General features: G+C 34.6%; 1 protein-coding gene across 5 annotated transcripts in view; it reads right to left on the reverse strand.

Annotated features, from left to right (window-relative positions):
- The window catches only part of LOC126965655 (homeotic protein female sterile), a 30,879-nt gene extending 9,270 nt beyond the window's left edge, over positions 1-21,609 (reverse strand). Inside the window, exons 1-17 of one of the 5 annotated variants that reach the window (XM_050809358.1) lie at positions 21,127-21,609; positions 17,941-18,007; positions 17,686-17,831; positions 17,548-17,604; positions 16,896-17,066; positions 16,614-16,808; positions 16,042-16,305; positions 15,545-15,643; positions 15,329-15,469; positions 14,847-15,026; positions 14,302-14,549; positions 13,840-14,180; positions 11,447-11,677; positions 6,864-7,022; positions 6,662-6,787; positions 3,412-3,528; positions 2,005-2,077 (exon numbers count right to left, since the gene is read on the reverse strand). In XM_050809358.1, the coding sequence (XP_050665315.1) occupies positions 2,005-2,077; positions 3,412-3,528; positions 6,662-6,787; positions 6,864-7,022; positions 11,447-11,677; positions 13,840-14,180; positions 14,302-14,549; positions 14,847-15,026; positions 15,329-15,469; positions 15,545-15,643; positions 16,042-16,305; positions 16,614-16,808; positions 16,896-17,066; positions 17,548-17,604; positions 17,686-17,730 (2,447 nt within the window). In that variant the 5' untranslated portion in view covers positions 17,731-17,831; positions 17,941-18,007; positions 21,127-21,609. Of the gene's footprint in view, positions 1-213; positions 3,529-6,661; positions 6,788-6,863; positions 7,023-11,446; positions 11,678-13,839; positions 14,181-14,301; positions 14,550-14,846; positions 15,027-15,328; positions 15,470-15,544; positions 15,644-16,041; positions 16,306-16,613; positions 16,809-16,895; positions 17,067-17,547; positions 17,609-17,685; positions 17,832-17,940; positions 18,008-21,126 lie in introns of those variants that run through there. The other 4 variants (XM_050809355.1, XM_050809356.1, XM_050809359.1 and 1 more) reach the window with 4 other exon arrangements.
- Between the last annotated feature and the right edge of the window lie 363 nt (positions 21,610-21,972).

The following is a 21,972-nucleotide window of genomic DNA, read 5'->3' on the forward strand; positions in this document are numbered from 1 at the left end:
TTACTCTGAATAAATACTTACAGCTCAGTGAATTATCCCAACTGTCAATATTAACCAGACGTAAATAATTTATGGCTTTAATAAAGTTTTACCTGATATCACTAGAACAGCTTTGATGTTCTGACACTTTTTCACTTAAAATAGAGCCTAAATATAGAGCGAATCAACTAAACAGAAACTTCAGATCTCAGGGTCAAATAAATAAAACCGTAATACTTTCAGTTTTCACTTATATTATGTTTAATTATATACATTGTTTTATAACTACTAAAATTAAAAACTCTTAAGTCATGATAATTGATTGAATAAAATTAATATAAAAGACGCTTTTATACAACACAATGTTCTTTTTTTACATAAATATTTAAAATGAATAAAATTTTATGCTAACTCCATTCAGCAGTAATACTGAACCTTTTTGTCTCCAATGTCTGTAGATAAAACTACCAGGCAGTTATTGCGCTAGTTAACGATGAATTTTATAAATTGTACCTGACTTATTCCTTATTTCTATATCGAATTATCCTAGTATACACTATTATTCACATAAGGATTGTCTACTCGTCACCAGTCAGCCACTGCCAGTCAGTTCTGTCTCCTCAAGTAGCCGGCCCATACATCTGACTTGTACTTGGATAAATGTATGTTTGTTAGCTTCTAAATTATAAAATCTTACACTTTTAGATATCATTAGGAATGTACAAATATCAAAATCAAAACGAGTAAAATAATGTTTAAAACACAATGGAGTTATTTTTAAGTCACAATAGGTCATCATAAAAATCTCTACAAAATAAAGTTGCACTTAACTGATAGAACAGTAAATCCAATGTGCTGAAGCTGTACAAGGCAGTACGACAGTAACCATCTGTTACACATTCTAGAGTACGGTTTTTTTTTATATTTTAAATAACTTACATTAAAAGAATTACATTCAGTTATTCTAAGCTAGCTAGATTGCTTACTTCACACAGGTTACATTAATTCTGGGTAGAGGATACGATTGTTAACAATATGCACAATTATAGTGGAACAGTATCTCAACTCATCATCTCAACAATCAAACATAATTAACACTATGTCCAACTGGTTTTTAGAGACTATTATATTATATTAATAAAATCTTTAAATATTTATTTTAAATAAATAATAATAATAAATATACTGTCTTCTAATGTTTTAATGCATAATTATATAACTCGGACATGTTAAAATATCTAGAACCTAATAATCAGACAATAACTCGGCTTTACATAATTGAACACGTTATTTCATATTAATAGTGATGTTAAACACATAAGAGTAATCGCATATTTTTCATTCTCGTCACATATTAATATCATCCTCCATTCTATACTACAATACAAATTAAAGCTTCTATTTGTCCGAAAAACAATAACTATTCAGCTGACGACAATCACACCATACAGAAACATGTCTTACTAGTTCACAATCATAATGAGACGAAATACGACTATAATATACTTAATAATATCAAGTTTGCAAACAATTTGTGGAAGGAGGGAGGGCCAGCTTTAGTACCAGGGGTGCAGGAAACATAACATCACAACGGCTGTGTTCACGTTCGAGCAGCAAGCATACAAACATAGAAGCGTTCACCAATAAACGATACCTTTTCAGTGAGTAAGATTTTTAACTAGAAACATGTCACAGTGGAGAACATTGTCGAGGCGGCAAGTGACACTGTAGGACAATGTACAAGGTTTGCTTGCCGGAGGCCATGGTATCCGTCCTTACACAATTGTTTGCAATACGTGCGTCGGCCGGCCACACCAGATGCGACGATCCTCTCGCGGCACTCGCACTCTATACACGTATTCTATCCATAAACTATCATTATAGGTTACCGTGAGATCCGAAGTTTCGTATAAAATAAACGTAAATGAAACAACACTTGAGGACATGATATAGTTAAAAATATTATTATGAAAAGGTATTTCCTATTGGTTTATCGTGTCAAACCAATACATAAGTGTTTCTTACCGGCACAAGTTATGAGTGTCAGCGCACACCAAAGCTGGCCTCTCCTCCTTACTATTCTCAACATTTTGTGCCCCTATCAAAATAAGTCTTTTGAGATAAAAAATAAACATTACGTTGGGATACACTGTAAGTTGATCACAGAACAAAAGTCACAATCAAATAAAAGGGATAATTAAAAGCAATTAACGGCAATGACATACTAATTTGGTTTCTGCAATCAGTTATTCAGAATAATTATTATAAAACAAATGCTTTTAATATACAAAATGTATATTATATGTTAGTAATTATAAAAAAAAGATATGAGTGTATGTTCACATCCCATACTGGATAAAAATATCTTATAATCGCAACTAAAAACTAAACTGAATGTGCTTTCATTTTCAAAAAGTTATAAGTCATTTGACTTGTTATTCAGACTAGAATAAATATAGTTAGAATTGTATTTCTACCTGTTGTTTGTAAAACAAAGATTCTAACAGTTCAGTCGTTTAAATACTGTACAAATAAATTTACTATTTAATCACAAAGTATTGAGTTCTATTGCCAGTTATTATGCATAGCTAAGTATACCTGGCAGGTAGGTCTATATCCCGCACACTGTTTACTTTTTCATTATTAAATGCATGAATGAATACAGGAAGACCCTTAACTACAACATTACACTGTGGCACAAAGACCGTAGACACACCTGAGTAACAACGGAGAGCACTTATATAATAATAACTTTATTTCAAAACTAACAGCAGAAGTATGTTTTCGGTTTATATTTATGTATGAGTCGAGTCAGAGAATTTGTTTTAAAAGTATAATATGGACTGGATAGTAATAATATCGATTTAAACAGTTGTTTCGATCAATACTTGCCAATTCACTGTTGGTTTTGATTTAGATTTAAATAGAATTAACATTGATAACTGCGCCATGAAATTATAACTACATGTAACATGTAGCTATGACTGGAGAACCACTTATATACACATATAAATAAACAATTTGTTATTTTTAAAGTGATACCCCTCACTTCTGGGTTTAATTAAATTAAACTTGTAACCAAAATTTATGACCGATGCGGGACTCGAACCCGCGACCTCTCAGGTTCCGGCCGAGCGCTCTTCCACTAAGCATTATTGGGGTTGAGCAGGTTATATACTTTAAAGTAGATTCTGTACATGGCGCCACAACCTGAGAGTCGAACAAGACTACCAAGATTTACGAACCATACGTAGAGCACTCGGACGCAACAAGAAAGGTGACGAGATCGAGTCCCACATCATTCATAAATTTTTGTTAAAAATTTAATTCCATATAAATAAATATGTCTATCTGCTGCACAGACACAGATAATCCAAGCATTGTGTCAGCTACCATAACGTAGATCTGTTCCTCACTTAGTGTGGATCTAACCTGCTTCGCTGTCGCTGCTGTCCGACGAGCTAGTGTCGGTACTGGACGACGAGTTAGACGAGTCCGACGAACTCGACGACGACGACATGCCACCGCCGAGACCCTCCTTGCAGCCTTCTGTGACAATACAATTGGATATACATTATAGATACATATACTAGCACAAGAGGTTACTGACATGTGGGATGTTGATACAACAATAATTGTCCCAATAGTCGTTTTCGTAAACGGTCTTATAGCAAAGAGCCCCGACCATCATCTCAAGAGGTTCTCGCTTAAGGACTGGATTAAGGGTCAGTTACAGAAAGCAGCTGTTTTGGGAACGGCACGCATCGTGCGGAAGTTCCTCAGTCTATCGCCCTAACCACCGGCGGAATTGTCATGAACAAACGCCGGCGGGACTCTATTTTTTTAAATTTATATTTGTAATATTGTTTTTTATAAATATGTTATATATATAAATGTAGAAAATAAGATGAGATTATAATAACGAGTATAATAATAATATTGACATACTTTTACACAAATTATCTTGCCCCAAATTAGGCATATAGCCTGTGTTATGGGTTGCAAGACAACTATATGTTGTATATGTATGTATATGTTATTACTTAAACATACATAAATACATATATAAACATCCATGACTTGGAAAAAACCATCCATATTCATCATATAAATGCTTGCACCTACCGGGATTCGAACCCAAAAAATGATAAATGATTCAGCATAACAATTCAGTTCAGACCGAGAAGCACTGCTTTTTGAGATTATTGTTCAATGATGAATGTCTATTTTTGCAGTATGATCCTATAGAATGTAGATTGTTTGTGTGCTAGTAATAACTGTATTTCTTTAGTTACAGTTTTCAGCCGTTTTGCAGTGAAAACTGGGCACTTTTTGGTAGGGTGAAATCTCGTGAGCTCGCCTCACCGATAAACTTATAGCAGTATATTTGTAGCTATACTAATTTTTTTATTTTAATCTTTTTTCGGTTTGTAGATTGCAAAATGAGCTAGTTTTTTGTATTTTACATCAAAAAAATATACCTTTTTTTAAAGTATATTTCAACTGTTAACAAGTTGGAATATACTTTAAAAAAAGGCCCAAAAGTCCCATTCTCTTTTACTCATAATGGATATAGTAAACCTGTGAGTTATGTGAAGTGAGCCTACGGTATAGTGACAAAGTACCAAGAATAAAAAAGAAAAGAAAAGTTTTTTTTTATTTACCCTCGGTTATTTATACAAGTCTGCCATCTCATATGAAAGTCATAGGAATGTCTTTCCAATTGAACTCTGGAGACCGGGAATAACATAAAATAATATCCTTGAGAAAATTTATTAAATCAAAAAAAATCTGGTACCGAGTATCGCATGACCTCAGGAAAATCGTGGAGCAATAAGATTGAAGAAGATAGGTTGACGAATCGGGGCAGTCTCACTGAATTTCGCTACCATACTACGAAGTTCAGCACAATAGACATTTGCAGTTATTGCTTGACCGTAATGATGATGTTGACCATATCAGTGTGTTACCAGTGATGACTTACGGTACGCAGACGTGGTCGTTAATAATGGGCCTGATGAGAAAGCTCACGGTCGCACAGAGGGCAATGGAGAGGGCCATGCTCGGAGTTTCCCTGCGAGATCGAATACGAAAATGAGGAGATCCGTAGGAGAACCAGTCATAGACATAGCCCAAATGATTGCCAAACTAAAGTGGCAGTGGCAAGCTGGTCGTTGGGGCAATAAAGTCATCGAATGGTGACCACGTACCGTAAGACACAGAGTTGGTGGGCCCACAAGATGGACCGATGATCTGGTCAAGATCGCCGAAATACGTTGGAAGAGGGTAGCGAAGATGATCATCGCGGAGATCTTTGGGGGAGGCCTATGTCTAGCAGTGGCCGTCTTCCGGCTGATATGATCTGAGGAAGCTGGTGTGAACTGCACCAAGTGACTAAACAGTTACCATCACTTTGCTTCGCCTTAGCTTTCGACTATATATTTTAACTTTGTAATGTTGCTGTTATAAAAAACTTATATTTATACTTAAATGATATTTAATTGAACAAAAACGAAGGTGTTTAAAATTATTTACGTAGCTTTTTTAGTCTAATTAATATAATGTTTCAAAGGACATCCGACACTATGGTTTTGTTTGGTGACCACATAAAAACCAAACTCCATACAAAAACGGGACATGTTATTTTTAGTTCAACCTGTTTTAGGTAAAAACTGTAAAATAATAATTATGTATGTATTATAATTGAATTTAATTGTCAGTTAATTTTTAATTTATGACATAATCGTGATTTAATTTTTAAACATATTTTTTTTCTTTTTAATGTTTTTGCTTCTTATTAATCAATGCTATTCCCGCCTATAATTGAAGTAGCCTTGTATTTTTGTCTATATTACTTTGTATGTATTAGTGTATACATTGTTGTTCCGATAAATTATTATTATTAAACGTATATACCGCAAGTTTCCTATATCCGGAGATTTGACCATAAAGGAGGAGTGCTCACCACACATATTCTTTACGACTATAGCATTGATATATTTGATTGTTTCTACTGCATAACTAACGCCCGGAGTTTCGAATGCAATCCATCTTTACTTTTAAAGCCGAATTAAAAACAATTATAAGTCAAACAATCCAATGTTTGGGGGGTCCAATCCAAGGATGAACGAAGTTTCACCCTTTCATCTCGCACCAAGGTTTAATTCTATTCCAAAGTAGCCAGTACGCCAAAATTGCAAATTCATTAGCCCCTATTATAATACGAGGGCTGCACTAAAAGTATCGGGAATGGAATATTTCCACTGTTCCTGTCATATTAACATCTTTTTAATTGAAAACTCCTTGGCTTTAAAAATCGAATACCATTTATTTATTTAAAAAAAGATTCTCGGTCTTGTCACAAGGTCTTTTCAAACTTGTTTAGTCGTTGAGAAAATGGAATTGACTTGAGAAAATTCTAGAGCGATGATTTATTATGACTTTCGATGTGGTTTAACACAAAAACAGTGTGTTGACCGGATGATTTCTGCATTTGGTGATGAAGCCCCATCCAAAACCACAATTTATCGCTTGTTTGCTGAATTTCAACGTGGACGTGTCAAAAATATTTTTTTAACATTGAATTTCAAAATTCAGAGATTATTAGGTGATTATATTAGTTCTGACATAGATAAAAGTTAGTTAAATGTGTTCTGTTCTGTTCCGTACAGTAATAACATACCTTTTTTAGGTTGCTGTTTCTTAGTTGCAGCACCAAGCTGCCCTGAAACATCCTGCAGTCTTTTTTCTAATTCTTGTTTCTTTTCTGCTATTTGTTCGTCTTTTGATTTGCCAGATACTTTTCGATCTAAAATAAAATATATATGTAAACAAAGGAAAACAAACAAATAATAAATATTTTAATAAACATTGAATGCACTTACGAGTTTTCTTTCGAAGGCAGGATGCAACATAATTTTCTAGTTCTCTGAGGGTGGACGGTTTAAGGGTCTCAAAATCTATTTCAATCTCATCAGGATTAGAGTCCCTCAGTGAAGGTTCCCGACTTTGAATTATGTGCACCACCTTGCCCAGTTTGTCACCTACAAAAAAGTTTTTTTCTTATTTATTTAATCATTCGCTAGTCAATAGATCTCATGATTGTGTATATTTAAAACTGTGCTTCTTTGTAATCACTGCTTTTAGATATACTTAGTTATATAAGAATTAAACCACACTTTAAATTTTTATATACGAATTTTTCCATCATTCATTTTATTTCAATAATTCCTGTGGCAATGTGCTTTATATCACCATATTTCCATTAATTTGTGTTTATTTAAATGTTGGTTTAGCAACATTACATTTAAACACAATATACTTATATTCATGGTATGAGTTCCAATCCCACTTCTGACACCATCTTATTTACAAAAGAACACACAGTACTTCCAGATACATTTATTAATAGGTATGTTTTATATTATATATGGAATCACACGTTGACATTCTATGTACATATGGACATATCATTCCCACTCTGAAAGCGGAACGGCATAAGTGTGCTTAAAGACAATGTAAGCCCATTTTTCTCCTTACTCCTGTGATAATCACCAAGTCAAAGTGAGCTATAAAAAAGTGCTCAAATAATACGTTAACTACGCAAAAAAATTGTGTGACTTATCACCAGTAAGTTTATTTTATTTATATAAGATGGGCTGGCAAAAAGCTTAAATAATTTAGTAAAACGAATATTTTTTCATTAAATATGGTACAATTATTGACTTACTAAGTATTCACATCACTTTCTCTGCCGTTTGTCATGATGAGAGAGACGATACGACGCGACCAGCACACAGTCAGAAATGAAAACTATAGAGACGCTCTTTTTTTAAAGGCCCAGTGAACAATGATTAGCAATTTTGTATTTTGTGTACGGAAAATCATTGCCTTTGAATATGAACGGCTAGCAAGAACGTGAACAATTACAAACTAGTGCTATGTACACGGTATTACAAAAGTAAAATAACTTAATTTTAATAATAATAATAATAATAATTAATGATAATTGATATTTATGTCTCTTTATCTCAAAACTGTAAAAGCTAATATTTTTTAGCTTTCCCGTACACGATATAATGAAAGAGAATTGGCGCCAGTTGGTAGCAAGAAAGAGATGTGAAGAATTTTTACAAACCCGCCAATCAATTCCTCGAGGCTTATTTATATTTCACCACTGGAGGATTTAAGCGTTTAGAAATTCATGCTCAATTTGACTCGCACACAAAAGTCCGACTTAGCCACATTTATAATTTGACGAAAGCAATACACAAAGATATGATGTCCTTATTTTATTAGATGGAAATCCATTTAGAGTGTTAAGGAGTAATAAATATACACACAAACGAATAAATAAAAATACAATTTTTTGGCTTTATAATATGAGTGTGATTTTTGTTTAAAAAAACCTCCGACTGAGATCTTCATTTGAAAATAGGGATAGAGATAGAACGTTAAACTTGTAGTTACTGAGTTTGTTGCGCCCGTTCTTCTTAGGTCTAAGGCATAACTTTTGGAATGGGTGATAGTTTTTGACTTTCAATAAGTGATTTTATATCCTATTTTGAATAAAAATATTTGAATTTGAATTAAACTTATAGCAACCCTCTTTTTCGTCAGGGTTTAAAAAAATACTTAACTGCTACTCCACTGATGTCACTGTCCAAATCGGGTTCTAAATTCAACATACGCCAGCTTAAACTGAAAAAATGTTTACATTGCTGCCTACTGGCCAATAATATTTTAAACAACTGGAGTAAACGCAAAGATATGGCAGTTGAACCTAAATATGGTGTCTGTTGTGGCATGTACCATATTTTGGCTTTGTTTTTTATGACGTGAATTGTCTATATGTATAGAACGTCATTGCAATCACAAATGTATCCTCTCACACTCGACAGATGAGAGGTCTCTCTTTTCAACGTTGTAACTGGAATCTACCTTACACAACTGCATTGACTTAAAAAAAGTGAATTGTTACATTTGTATAGTATAGTTAGCTCTTAATCGTTGCTACGAGGGGAGGTCAAAAAGTTCGCGGAATGACTGGGAAAAAAGATGAAATGATACATTATGTTATTTTTCCTTTTCAATATATTCCCCCTTAACACGAATACATTTTTGGGATCTGGCATATAACTTATTAATACCGTCGAAAAAATAGGTTTTGTCTTGGGCGTCAAAATACGCCGAAATCGCCGACTTGACTTCATCATCGTCTCTAAATTTTTTTCCACGCAGCTCTTTCTTCATCTTTGGGAATAAATAAAAATCGCTAGGGGCCAGGTCTGGACTGTAGGGTGGATGGCGTAGTTGTTCAAAACCGCATCGATGAATGGCAGCCGTCGCAACATGACTCGTGTGAACGGGCGCGTTGTCGTGCAAAAGTAGTACACCTTTTGTCAGTTTTCCTCTTCTTTTTTCTTTAATAGCTTCTTTTAATCGGTCCAATAGGGAAGCGTAGTACTCTCCCGTTATAGAAACACCACGTTCTTTATAATCGATCAAAAGAATACCTTCAGTATCCCAAAAAATAGTCGCCATGATCTTTCCGGCCGATTGCGACACTTTAAATTTTTTTGGGGGTGGTGTGCCTTTTTTGTGCCACTGCATCGACTCCTGCTTTGACTCAGGCTCATAGTGGTGAACCCAAGTTTCATCACCGGTTACAATTCGGGCCATAATTTCTTCCCTAACTTCTCCACAGCGGTCCAAATACTCGCGGGAACAGTTGACGCGCTCACGTTTTTGCAGCGGCGTGAGCATTCTCGGGACCCACCTTGAACACACTTTACTCATGCCAAGATGTTGATGAAGAATATTTAAAATTGTGGTTTCTGATACTCCAACTGATGCTGCAAGTTGTTTCTTCTTCAACCTTCCGTCTTCCAATACAAGTTTTTCAACTTTTTCAATGATTTCCGGCGTAGTGGCCTCAATGGGCCGTCCAGGTCGAGGATCATCTTCAATTGACTCCCTTCCTTGCTTGAAAAGGCCGTGCCATTTGTAAATCATGGTTTTACCAGGAGCAGAGTCTCCGTAAACAGCTAACATCTCTTGCAAAATAGTTTGAGGCGTTTTTCCTTGTTTGGTGAGGAACTTTACGACGGCGCGATGTTCAATTTTCTCCATAGTGGCTAGTTTGTTCCCGATTTACTTGTTCACTCGTTTGTAACTCGAAAGCTAATGACCCAATTAGGCTAGAAATTGGCATATATAGTAATTATGAGTTACTCAAGTAGCGGCTACCTGGAGGAGCGACCTCACCCCCGCCAACCCCGCCATTCCGCGAACTTTTTGACCGCCCCTCGTACTTCAAACAGCTATTGTGTGCAAGGATTTTTTGTTTTTCATTGATAGTATATCCATAGTTAAGTAATTAAATTACTGGGCTACATAGACCTAACATCTCATGTCTCAAGGTGGCGATTGCAATCGCGGTACCCGCCTAGAAATTTGGGATTTTTAACAATTCCGAGCGGGACTGCATGCATATGGGGTGAGCGTGTCATTTACTATAAGGTGAATGTTTCTCTCGTGTTGTAACTTACCATATAGAAATTGTTACAAAGATATGTTGCATATCTTGTATCGTCAAATATACAATATTATCCAGTCTGTGGGCTTTCAATGAGCTACCGACATTTCGCCGCTATTGCAGCACTCTTGATCGCGGGTTGACTGAGTTACAGTCATTCAGGGTAAGTTTGGCAGTTTTGATCAATAATGGTTCTTTTTTTTTCAACTCTTAACACCACAAACAATTTTATTAAAATATCAGTTTATTACTATATTCGTAATAAGCACTCCGTTTACATTTCAGTTTTTAAAGTGAATTAATTACTAGGATTCTCGTGTAAATTTGCCATTTTGTATTTTTGCAAATTTTGTGAATAATTTCTGTAAACAAGAGTCACATTATTATATAAAGTATTATATAATAATGTGACTCTTGTTTGCAATCATGGAAAATGTCTTAAAAGTTAACCAAAATATGATTTAGCGAAAATGTGCTCAAAACCTGTCAAAGTTACCCCGAATGACTGTCTGTCAGGACTATATTAGGTATAGCGAATTTTTGTGAACCTATAACAGTGTGTATAATAATATGTTGGACTTGGTTAGGTTACAATTGAGCGAAGCGAAGCTCAGCGGAGCTCCCACTGGGTGACTCCAATTTATTTCTGTGTTTAATTGTTTTTTGGCTATTTCTAGACCGATTTTAAAAAAATTTGAACTCATAGAAAACTTTCGGAATTTTCTTGGTCATTGTCAAGATTTTGAATTTCGACTTGATTGAATTAATATAATTAAAAACACACATGATTTACAAATTATTCTAAATTAGCACGCGCTATTTATATTCATTTAAATTTTAATGATTAATTTTGTTTTGTTTCTGTACACAGACAAATATAGGCCGCACGACGGTTGACCGCGTCATCCTAGTGTACAGTGTACAGTGTACCTGGCAGTTTGTTGATGTCGAGCGAGAGCTGCCGCTTCTCGTCGTAGGACATGGGCTTGGCGAGGTCCTCGTCGTCGGAGTCCCTGGCGGGCGGGTGCGGCGCGGGCGCGGGCGCGGCCGCGGAGCTCTTCTTCTTGGCGGGCGCGCTCCGCGAGCTCACCTTGGCCGCGCCCGCGCCGCCTCCGCCGCCTCCGCCGCGCTTGCTGCCCGTCTTACCTCGGACTGACGATGCTGAAACCAATCGTTCAACATCAAGAAACGCCCCGTCCGACCACACTATAGATATCAATCAAGAAACGCCCCGTCCGACCACACTAGATATCAGCTACCGGCCGTTTTCAATAACCTATCTATCATTAGTTTAACCTACGGCCGCTTTCAATAACGTTCGGATAGTTGCGGATACATTGCTGTCACCGTTAAATGACAAGATCTTATCTATCCATAGTTATGTCCAGTATGGTTACAGTCCAAAGCTTTATGTCTAGCTGACCCGACAGACGTTGTTCTGTTCATAATAAAAAAACTTGCGGATGGAATTTTGGAAAATCCGTTCTTAGCTGACCTCTACCCGGTGAAAAGAATATTCCTACCAAATTTCAAGTCTCTACGCGTTATGGTTCCAGAGATATCGTGATAAGTGACTATACATGGAAATATCTTATATATATATATATATATATATAGATTTGTCTTACCTCTAGTGAGTTAAACTGAGGATAGATAGGTTGTTGAAAACGGCCGTTACACCAAGGTAGATAAATCTATCCTTTTACGGTTACTTACTTTTCAATAACCTATCGATATAAACTATTGTTCTATAACTATATTAAACTATGGATAGATAAAATCTTGTCATTAAACGGTGACAGCAATATTTCCGTAACTAGAGATACGTTATTGAAAACGACCGTTACGCAGTATGAAAACTACATACAAACGTTAGATATAACGCACGCAACATAAGCAGGTGTCATACATGTCTCAAGTCTCAACACGTACAGGGCTCGCGCGACTAACACCACTGTGACGTCCACTTATTGGCCTTGTTGAGACCTGCGTCTGTCATTTCTAACGCATTATGGACTTATTGAAATTGTGGCTACTGTGGAAAGGTCACCTGAACCAATGTCAAGTTGAGGTAGGCTACCAAGTAATGAGCAATGTAGTAAGATATATGATATGCGTTTAATACATTCTACAACGTGTACGAAATTAAATAACCTTAGATCATTTACATAAGCTTTTTCTAGGGTTATCACAAATCGTCTCGTACGCAGATTCGACAACTTCCAGTTTCCCGAACAAGCCGAATTCCGAAAAACTTTAAGCATCATAGACCACATACATACGCTGCGGCAGGTTATACAAAAGACGTAGGAGTATAACAAGCCACTATGTTTGACGTTCATAGACTATGAGAAAGCCTTTGATTAGATCGAGATCGAGTGCTTCAGTGATAATCGATATATCAAAGCGTTGAATTATTTGTATGGTAACGCCACCATGTCAGTTCGTATCTAAGATCAGTTCTCGAAGCCTATCCGACTGCAGCAGGGAGTCAGACAAGGCGATGTCATATCGCCGAAGCATTGGAAGATGTTCTTAAGCTTATGGACTGGAACGGGCTGGGCATGAATATCAACGGCGAATTCATCATTCGCCTTGATTCGCAGACGATATCGTTATCATGGCAAAGACCATGGAAGACTTAAAGCATATACACAATGGCCGCAATACAGCTTCCCAAGGAGTAGGGCTCAAAATGAACATGGACAAGATGAAGATCATGTCTAATGCCTATGTAGCACCTACTGCCGTAACAGTTGCTAACTGTAGTGTTGAAATTGTTGACGAGTATGTCTACCTTGGACAAATAATCCAATTGGGCAGGTACAATTTAGGGAGAGAGGTCACTCGTCGAATCCAAAATCTTCTCGTCCAAAAGAACACAGTATATGGAGACTAAGGTTTTTAACCAGTGTGTGTTGATCACATAAGGAACTCAAACGTGGTCACTAACTATGGCTACGGGCATTATAATTGCTCACTATCGCTCAGAGGGCAATGGAGATAGCCCTCTCTCGCTTGGAGTTTCCCTGCGAGATCGAATCAGAAACCAGGACATCCGTAGGAGAACCAATGTTACCGACATCATTTATACGTCTAGATAGACTGAGACAGCTGTGAAAACGTGAGATTGACAGCTAACCTCTATTTTGAGCAATACACGCATAGTAACACAAAGTGACATCGACGTATTGTATAAATTTAGCCTAGTTTCATTGGTTGTATAGCAACAAGATGCTCTATCTAGACATATAAATTATCTAAGTAAATAACGAATATTAAACAGATTCGTCACATCATACTATAAAAAAATTAAAACTTACCCAAATTTTCTCCAATATTATTAACTTTTGTTCCATATGTCGCCGGCACTGCACTAGGTTTTGGTATGGCACTTGTTGCCACTGGCTTCTTTTGTTTGTCTTTTACTTTCTTCTTTGTTTTCTTCTTAGTGTTGGACTCTTCAACAAGCTTCCTCATTTTTTCTTGCAATGCAAGAAGTTCTTTCTCAAGTAATTTGACTTTATTATTCCGTTCTTCCTCTGAATCATCAGACTCAGAATCGGATTCGGATCCTGAATCAGAACTAGATGCAGAACTACCTTTATCCACATTATTGTGTGGAACTGCAACATGAATAGGTTCGTCTGGTATTTTAGCATACCTGTAAAATAATGCAGTTTAATATAGGTATATCTTTTTGATATGTAGTAAGTAAAACTGTGATTTATTACATATCAAAAAGATATTAACTGAAATTAATCACATTAATTAATGTGAATTACCTCATTTCAAACACATCTTGCAACTTTCGAGCCATGGCCACAACATCATGATCAGGTGGATTGTATTTATAACAATTTGTAAATATTAAACGAACATCAGCGGCGAACTCCGCTGCTGTTTTATACGCCCTATTATCCATTTTATGTTTGACTGTGCCCAGATCCATAGGCTTCTTAATAATATCAAAATAGTCATGCAGCCCAAGTAACTCAGCATCTACTGGCTTATAGAAAGGCCAGGCATAACCCTATAAACAAATACAAATGAAAAGTGAGTCATAAAAATAGTGTTAGTAAGTGTAATGTTTCGCGTTTGGTCACAGACGAAACAACTGGTCTTCAGTAAATAGCACTACACCCTGGGACATCTGCTCCCAACCGAAGACCAATTGGAACTGGCGTTCCCATTGTGCTGTGCATCATTTATAAAGCACTTAAAGCCACTGTCGATATCATGACAGTGCAATGATTGTTAACACATATTTAATTCAGACTAGATATCAAGACACTACAGTGAGTAATACTCACTAATGGTAAATACATACCGAATGTTTCTTAGAGAAGAGCTCTTTCAATATTTCATTACAACTTTTGAGAGCATCAGACAACTTTTCTTTATTCTTGGCTAATTGTGGAGTGAGTGCTGAATGATGAGAGGCACTTGCAGCACCAACTCCAGGTGATAACCCTCCCATTTTGAATCCGTCGTCTCCCACTCTCCCTGCCTAAAATTCACACATTCCTAAATCAAACAATCAAAAGTGATTCCTTCATGTAGCATTTCATATGTTAAAGAGTTTTATTATTACAGTAATGGGTATTAATTATGTTTATAGGTATAAAAACAAAATTTGCTTAAAACCTATTATATACAGATCATCATATCAGGTATGAGTCAAAATATTACATGCTTTCTCACAAATATATTATTAAAGTAGTTTTTTACTAGGATCTCGCATTAGTTCATCATTTTATTTGGTTTCTTCGAGAAATATTTAATGAAACCGTCTCCATCTTAAAAACAAACCTTCTTTTGCCTTCCACTTTCTCTCCTGGTCGAAATTTTTGCTGGTTTCGGTTGTTCTATGGTTGGTGTTGTATATCCACCTTCAAAAGAACTCCCCATTGGTGTGGTAGTGTCAGCTTTTCTTTTCACTCCCTTTTTAACCTTAAAATATTATTTTTTGTGAGATAAAAGAATACATCCATAATAATTTAAATGCAACTATCATAAGTTGTTTACCTTGGCAGGTTGCGTTTGAGAAAGTGTGACTGCTGGTAAGGAAGAAACTTGTGTTGCAGTTGCTTGATTTACATGAAAATTTGAAGGTTGAGTTGCTACCTAAAAATATCAAGCAGGTATAGAAAATCTTTTTTAATAAAAATAAATTATTGTTATCAACAAAAAAATTTTTAACACTATCATTTTTTTTATGACCATAAGGGATGAGATGAGCAGGACATTCAGCTGATGGTAATTGTTACGCCATGACTATTGCAATGCAATGCCACTCAGTATTCTTGAAAAACCCAAAAATTCTGAGTGGCACTACAATTGCGCTCGTCACCTTGACACATAAGATGTTAAGTCTCATTTGCCCATTTATTTCACTACCTACAGACCGAAATACAATAATGCTTACACATAACTGCATAACGGCAGAAAAAGACGCTGTTATGGTACCCATCATAAGGAGCCTCCCAATATCAAACTTGTGGTAAAGAAAAGGTAACACTGACCTGTTGGGGTAACCCAGTGTGAGTAGCAGGGGGTGTGGCAGGAGCTGTGAGAGTGGGAGTTGTTGTAGTGTTCGTTGAGCCAACAAACGCGGGCAATGGAGTCGAAGGTATCGCCTTCACCGGCGTGCTGCGAGAGCTGATAGCAGGCACTGGCGTACTACTCGCACTGACGCTACTAGACCCACCAGGCCTTTTCTTCTGACTACCTTTGCTACTGTTTGAGGGCATTTCTATTTCTTTTTCTTCTTTATCCATTTGAGCTATCTAAAATTAAATTAAAAAGTTACAATTAAAATATCCATATTACAACCCGTTTTTAATAAATATTACTTATTAACGATTTTGGAATAAATTGTACATACGTGAGATACCCTGTACTAATATTTTTTTTTTTAATTTTGAATAAAATAGATATTTATGCAATTAATTAATTTGTATAATTTCACGTCTTAAATATGGCAGACATGTACTTTATAATATTTATGTAACATCAATTCGACATGTCTATTGAAATAAAAAGTTTGACTAATAATTTAATTTCAGCTAACTAGCCATGAACGGAAAATGCTTACCCGATTTAGGAACAATTTTTCTAATGTTTGCGCCATTACCACTACATCTTCCCCAGGTTTATTGTACACATAGCAATTTGTGAACATTGTATTGAAGTCTTGGATACATTCCTGAGCAGAATAGTAATAATTGGATTCTAAACGTTTCTTGATGGTCCCCAAATCCATGGGCTTCTTGATAATTTTGTGGTAGTCCTGTGATAAAATTTATAAAAATATGCATATTTAAATATATTTATATATGAAATGAATTGATTTCCATTAAATTATTCATGTGATTACCGGAAGATTCAACTGTTTAGCATCCACGGGCTGATGAAATGGCCATGCAAACTTGTGCTTCCACACCGCTTTTATCACATTTTTCTGCAGGAACTGTAGTTGATTTGTAACCCGCCCTTGTCGACGTTGTGGATCGTCCGATGGCGCCCCATTGACGGCCTCTGTCGCTGGCTGTTATTTGTCTTATGTTAGTACAAATTTATTTAAATAAATAAATTATAAGAGGTTTTCAACCAGTGTGTGTTGCCAGTGATGACATACGGAATGCATACATGGTCGCTAACTATGGGCCTTATAAGAAAACTCATTCTCGCTTAGAGGGCAATGGAGAGGGCTATGATCGTAGTTTCCCTGCGAGATCGAATCAGAAATGAGGAGATTCGTAGGAGAACCAACGCTACCGACACAGCCCAGATGATTGCGAAATTAAAGTGGCAGTGGGTAGAGCAAATAGCTCGACGGATATATGGCCTTTGTGGCAGTAAAGTCCTCGAATGGCGACCACCTATCGGAAGACGTAGTGTTGGTAGGTTGGATGAGGGCAGCGCAAGACCGATCGTCATGGCGATCTTTGGGGGAGGCCTTTGTCCAGCAGTGGACGTCTTCTGGTTGAAATGATGATGATGAAATGAAGAATTACTATTTAACTTACGGTGCTTGTGGTAGCAAGAGGGTCGACTGCCTGCTGCATGGTGCTGGAGTCAGCAATCTACCTGCCAAAATGACACAACACTATAGAACTCCGTTAAAAAATATGCTTAGAGAACATACAGAAAAATTTTAAACTCACCTCAATAGTCACCAAAGGCTCGTCCAATTTCTGACTAAGAGGCATCAGCTATATCCTCTTATAATGTAAAACTTTTCTATCATAATAATTAATGGTGCTTTCGCACCTAACTGTATCTTACTAAAACATTTATTACAATTTTTCACCTAGAATTATAAATATATATTGTAAAAGAACAATAACATTTAAGGTACTAAATCATGTATTAATATATATGTTTAGGAAAATATTAAAAGATATAATATGAAAGTTTACCTAGCCAATCCAGCAGGTGACCCAATTGGTCTTAATGATTGTTATTCAGTATCTCAACAGCAAATGCCTGAAATTTAATTTAAAAATATGAGTATGTTATAGGAGTACATTAATATAAAAAGTAAAAAAAAAATATATGTACAATAGCCAGAAAACAGGGAGCTAGTACAAATTTTTTATGCTATGTGATGAAATCTCTCAGCTCAAGAAGAAAATTTTATGATGATTATAAAGCCCGTGACATAGGGGCACGAAAAATGTAATGGGAATTATTATGGGAACTGATGGACACAAAATTATTAATATCCAAAAGGATTTTTATGCACCAATAATTAATTAGTTTGTTTAGCAGCCATCAACAGTGATATTTAGATTAAAATTATATATATCAAGACTTAATAAATTTTGGCTGTTTTGATTACTGCATAAATAATATATGTAGTTTTTAAATAATTATTAAAGTCAAACTATGTGGAGTTAATAAAAATTAAGACAATGTTAACAATTCTAATAAATTATTTTCTTCTATATAAAATATTAACATTTTTATAATAGTATTTTATTTTTGCATTATTTTCTTTTGAGACTAAAGATTAGCAAAGCCAGTAATACCAGCACTAGTAAAGTTTATAACAAACCTTCAAAGCAGTTTTATATATGAATGATATTTCCATTATTGTATAAAGTATAATCTATCGTATTGATCTAGTGGTTGAGTAAGAAGTAGGAGAGAAGAAGAAATAACATGGATTTTTATAGCAAATCCACACAAATGAAATTAACTATTAAGTGGACCAGGAATGTTTTTTATGGATTAGAAGGACTATCTATACTTAAATTCACAACAAAATATTATAGAAAAGACATATTTTATATTTATGCATAAAGCTAATGGAAACTTTTCTTTTGGGTGTGCATGTATTATGAATAACCCATGCATCATATTTGCATGTATATTGCAAGTTGACTGAATTACCATTATATTCAATAGTAATGAATGTGTTTCAGGTTGCATACCATTCATTTTGATAACAATTTTTTTATATTTATATAGTGTTGGTTTATCATTTTTTCAGTCAGAGTGGAATTATTGGCTAAAAGCTAATATTAATCTTATTAATATACTGTATTTGCAAGTACAAACCATGGTTTAATTATTTATAATTTATTATGGACTCTGATAATATTTAAAATTAATGGATTTCTCCAATAAGAACTGACACCACTAAATATTTTACACGTATAATTCTGGTAATTTTTTGATTTCATTTAAATTGTATGGTGGCAAGCTAATAATATTTAGACAAGCTATGGTTTTATTTATGATTTCGATAATTACATCCACATAACATAAAATTGCCAAATTATTCAATTCCAGGACTGTAATTTTGTTTGCGAGCAACATAATATAATCATGGGTGAGACAGAATAAATGTAGCTTACTACAAAATACAGTTTATACAATTATAACAACTATAATAATTTATTAAAATTTCAGGAGGATATCAATAAATAGAATTCTTCAATTTTACCCATAAATAGAAAATTTAATACATAGAAAATATAGTCTGATTTCAGTATATCTATAAATACTAGTCTGAAAAGTGTTGGTTGTATTAGTCAATTTAATACTATGTGTTAGGTTAGATAAACACATTTCATTTAAATTAAGTTTTCTGTAAATAAACCAAAATAAGTTGACCTGATAAAATAAGTTTAATTGCTTTAAAATTGCATACTCTTAAAACAAACCAATTCAATAAGAAATAGTTACATAAACTGGATATCAATATAGTTGTTATAATATTAAGTACTACTTTTAGTTTCTAGGTCATTCATTAAAAATATGTTTTTATAGTAAACACATATAATCAAACTATTTGTAAACAAATCCTATTTATTTTTGGGATGAGGAGACATTTTGCGGATCACTTATAAGAAATAATCATACCTCACACACACTCTTGCAAAACTAAAGGAATCACAAAGGGTATTTTTTTGCTGGGTTATTTTATTCTTTGTCCTAGGATTTATGCACTAAAAATATTTATTTTGCTTGTGTCGGGGGCTAAGAGGATCATTTTCCCCACTGACACTGCCCAAGTAATTGATACTGGTGAGACTCCTCGGGAGAGGAGGAAAGGATACTCTGTTGAGTATTCATGGCCTCCTAGCTTCACTCTTTTTAATATAAAGTACATTTGCTGAGTGTGAGACAAGATTTTCTGACCACTTAAATAATGCAATTTTAAAAATTGTTGTTTTAAATGGAATGGACATGTTAAATAAATGGTAAGGCGTTTTAATACTTGATGAAAATACAGAGTTATGGAATTACACTATGCGAAGAACTATCTTTTGGGGTTGTAAGTAACATATAAAATAATGCTTTTTTGTAAATTAAAGTTATGGTAATATAATCACACTATTTACTTTATATACAGGTAATTAGAATACTTCAAATAAATGACAAGTCCATAAGATTTATACTAAAACTTATGCTTAAAAAATCTCACCCATCATTTACATTGTGCCAAACAATATTTTACCTTAAAAAGCCATTAGCACACCCAAAAATGGTTTCATTTAGCTGTATACATGCTTCCTATATAATATGTACCACTGACTCTTGAACAAGAGTGTATATCTTGATATTGCTAACTAGTTGCTATAAAGAGAACTGTGAATTGACGCCAAGGCTCTAGAATATTCTATCGTGCAATTTGAAGTCTCATTCAGGATAAGGGGTATGGTAAATTGAATAAAAGCTACAAAATTATGTCAAATATATTATATTTCAAAGAATTTCACCTAAAGATATAAATTCACGACAAATCGATGTCTTTTTTAGGAGAGAAGTACAATGAATTTTCTACTTTTGGTTACAAATATAATAAAGTATCACAGCGAAATTGCAAAGATAACAAATACAAAATTTTACTCCTATTAGTATGTTTATCAGTTATAATTGTCGAGCTTACATTATTTTTAAGTAGATAACTAAGAAAAAGAATTTAGAAATTACCAAAGAGGCCACGATCAATGAATTCATAATAACTAAATAAAACGAACATGCAAACCATACAATTTATATACAAATAATAACCTACATAAACATTAGGCAAATAGCAAAATAATACCAAGATTTTAGTCCTAAAAAGCTGTAAATTATGAAAAAAGACTTACGACGATATATTAGCGCCAATATGGCGGATGAACTAAAAATACGCTGTTGGAGCTACTTCTGCAATTAGTTTTTGTATTGATTTGCTCGGTATAATAAAGCACTTCACTTTCAATGAAGTTCATAGTCATCAGTTATATTTACAAAATCATTTAATTAGACTAAAAACAACACAGTCTTTTTATTAAAACAAAGAATAGCACGACACGAACTCATAACGGATCCAACAAGCTTCAGACATGGCCGCCAAGCGCGAAGCAAGAATTCATGAGCGTCTCTGTGCATATTTAAAACTCATTCATCACTTTCATTTTAATATTAAAAATAAGTGTTAAAATAGATAAGTAATCATGAAAACGGTTTAATATTCCAATAAAATAAAATAAAGGACATTTTGTTGCATAGATTTAGTACGATTTATCATACAAGTTTGAAGTTTTAATAATTTGCTACCAAACTCCAAACCAAAGCCATAAGCCATTGCCTTTGCCAGTCGACATAACCACAGATAAAAAGAACGAGTGTTGCAAAATTTTACTTTACCTGATAAACTCATCTTTTTTGTGTGCTATACAAGAAATGTTAAGAAAACTAATATTATTTTTTTACTTATTTTTGATAACTATGCAAACTTTTTAGATACAACTAAATGAAAATGTCGAGACTATAACCGTAAAAAAAATTAACTGCAGTAACGGAATTATAACCAGGAAAATAAAAATTATGCGGATAGTCTCAAAATTCAAATTCGTGTGTATGATAAATACTTTATGGTTGTTATAGAGTTCAGATCAATCAGTTCAGTTAAAGTTTTAATTATTGTTACCAATATTAGTATTATAATTATT

The sequence above is a fragment of the Leptidea sinapis genome, chromosome 8, assembly GCF_905404315.1.
Source record: "Leptidea sinapis chromosome 8, ilLepSina1.1, whole genome shotgun sequence".
In the NCBI taxonomy this organism is placed as follows: Eukaryota; Metazoa; Arthropoda; class Insecta; order Lepidoptera; family Pieridae; genus Leptidea; species Leptidea sinapis.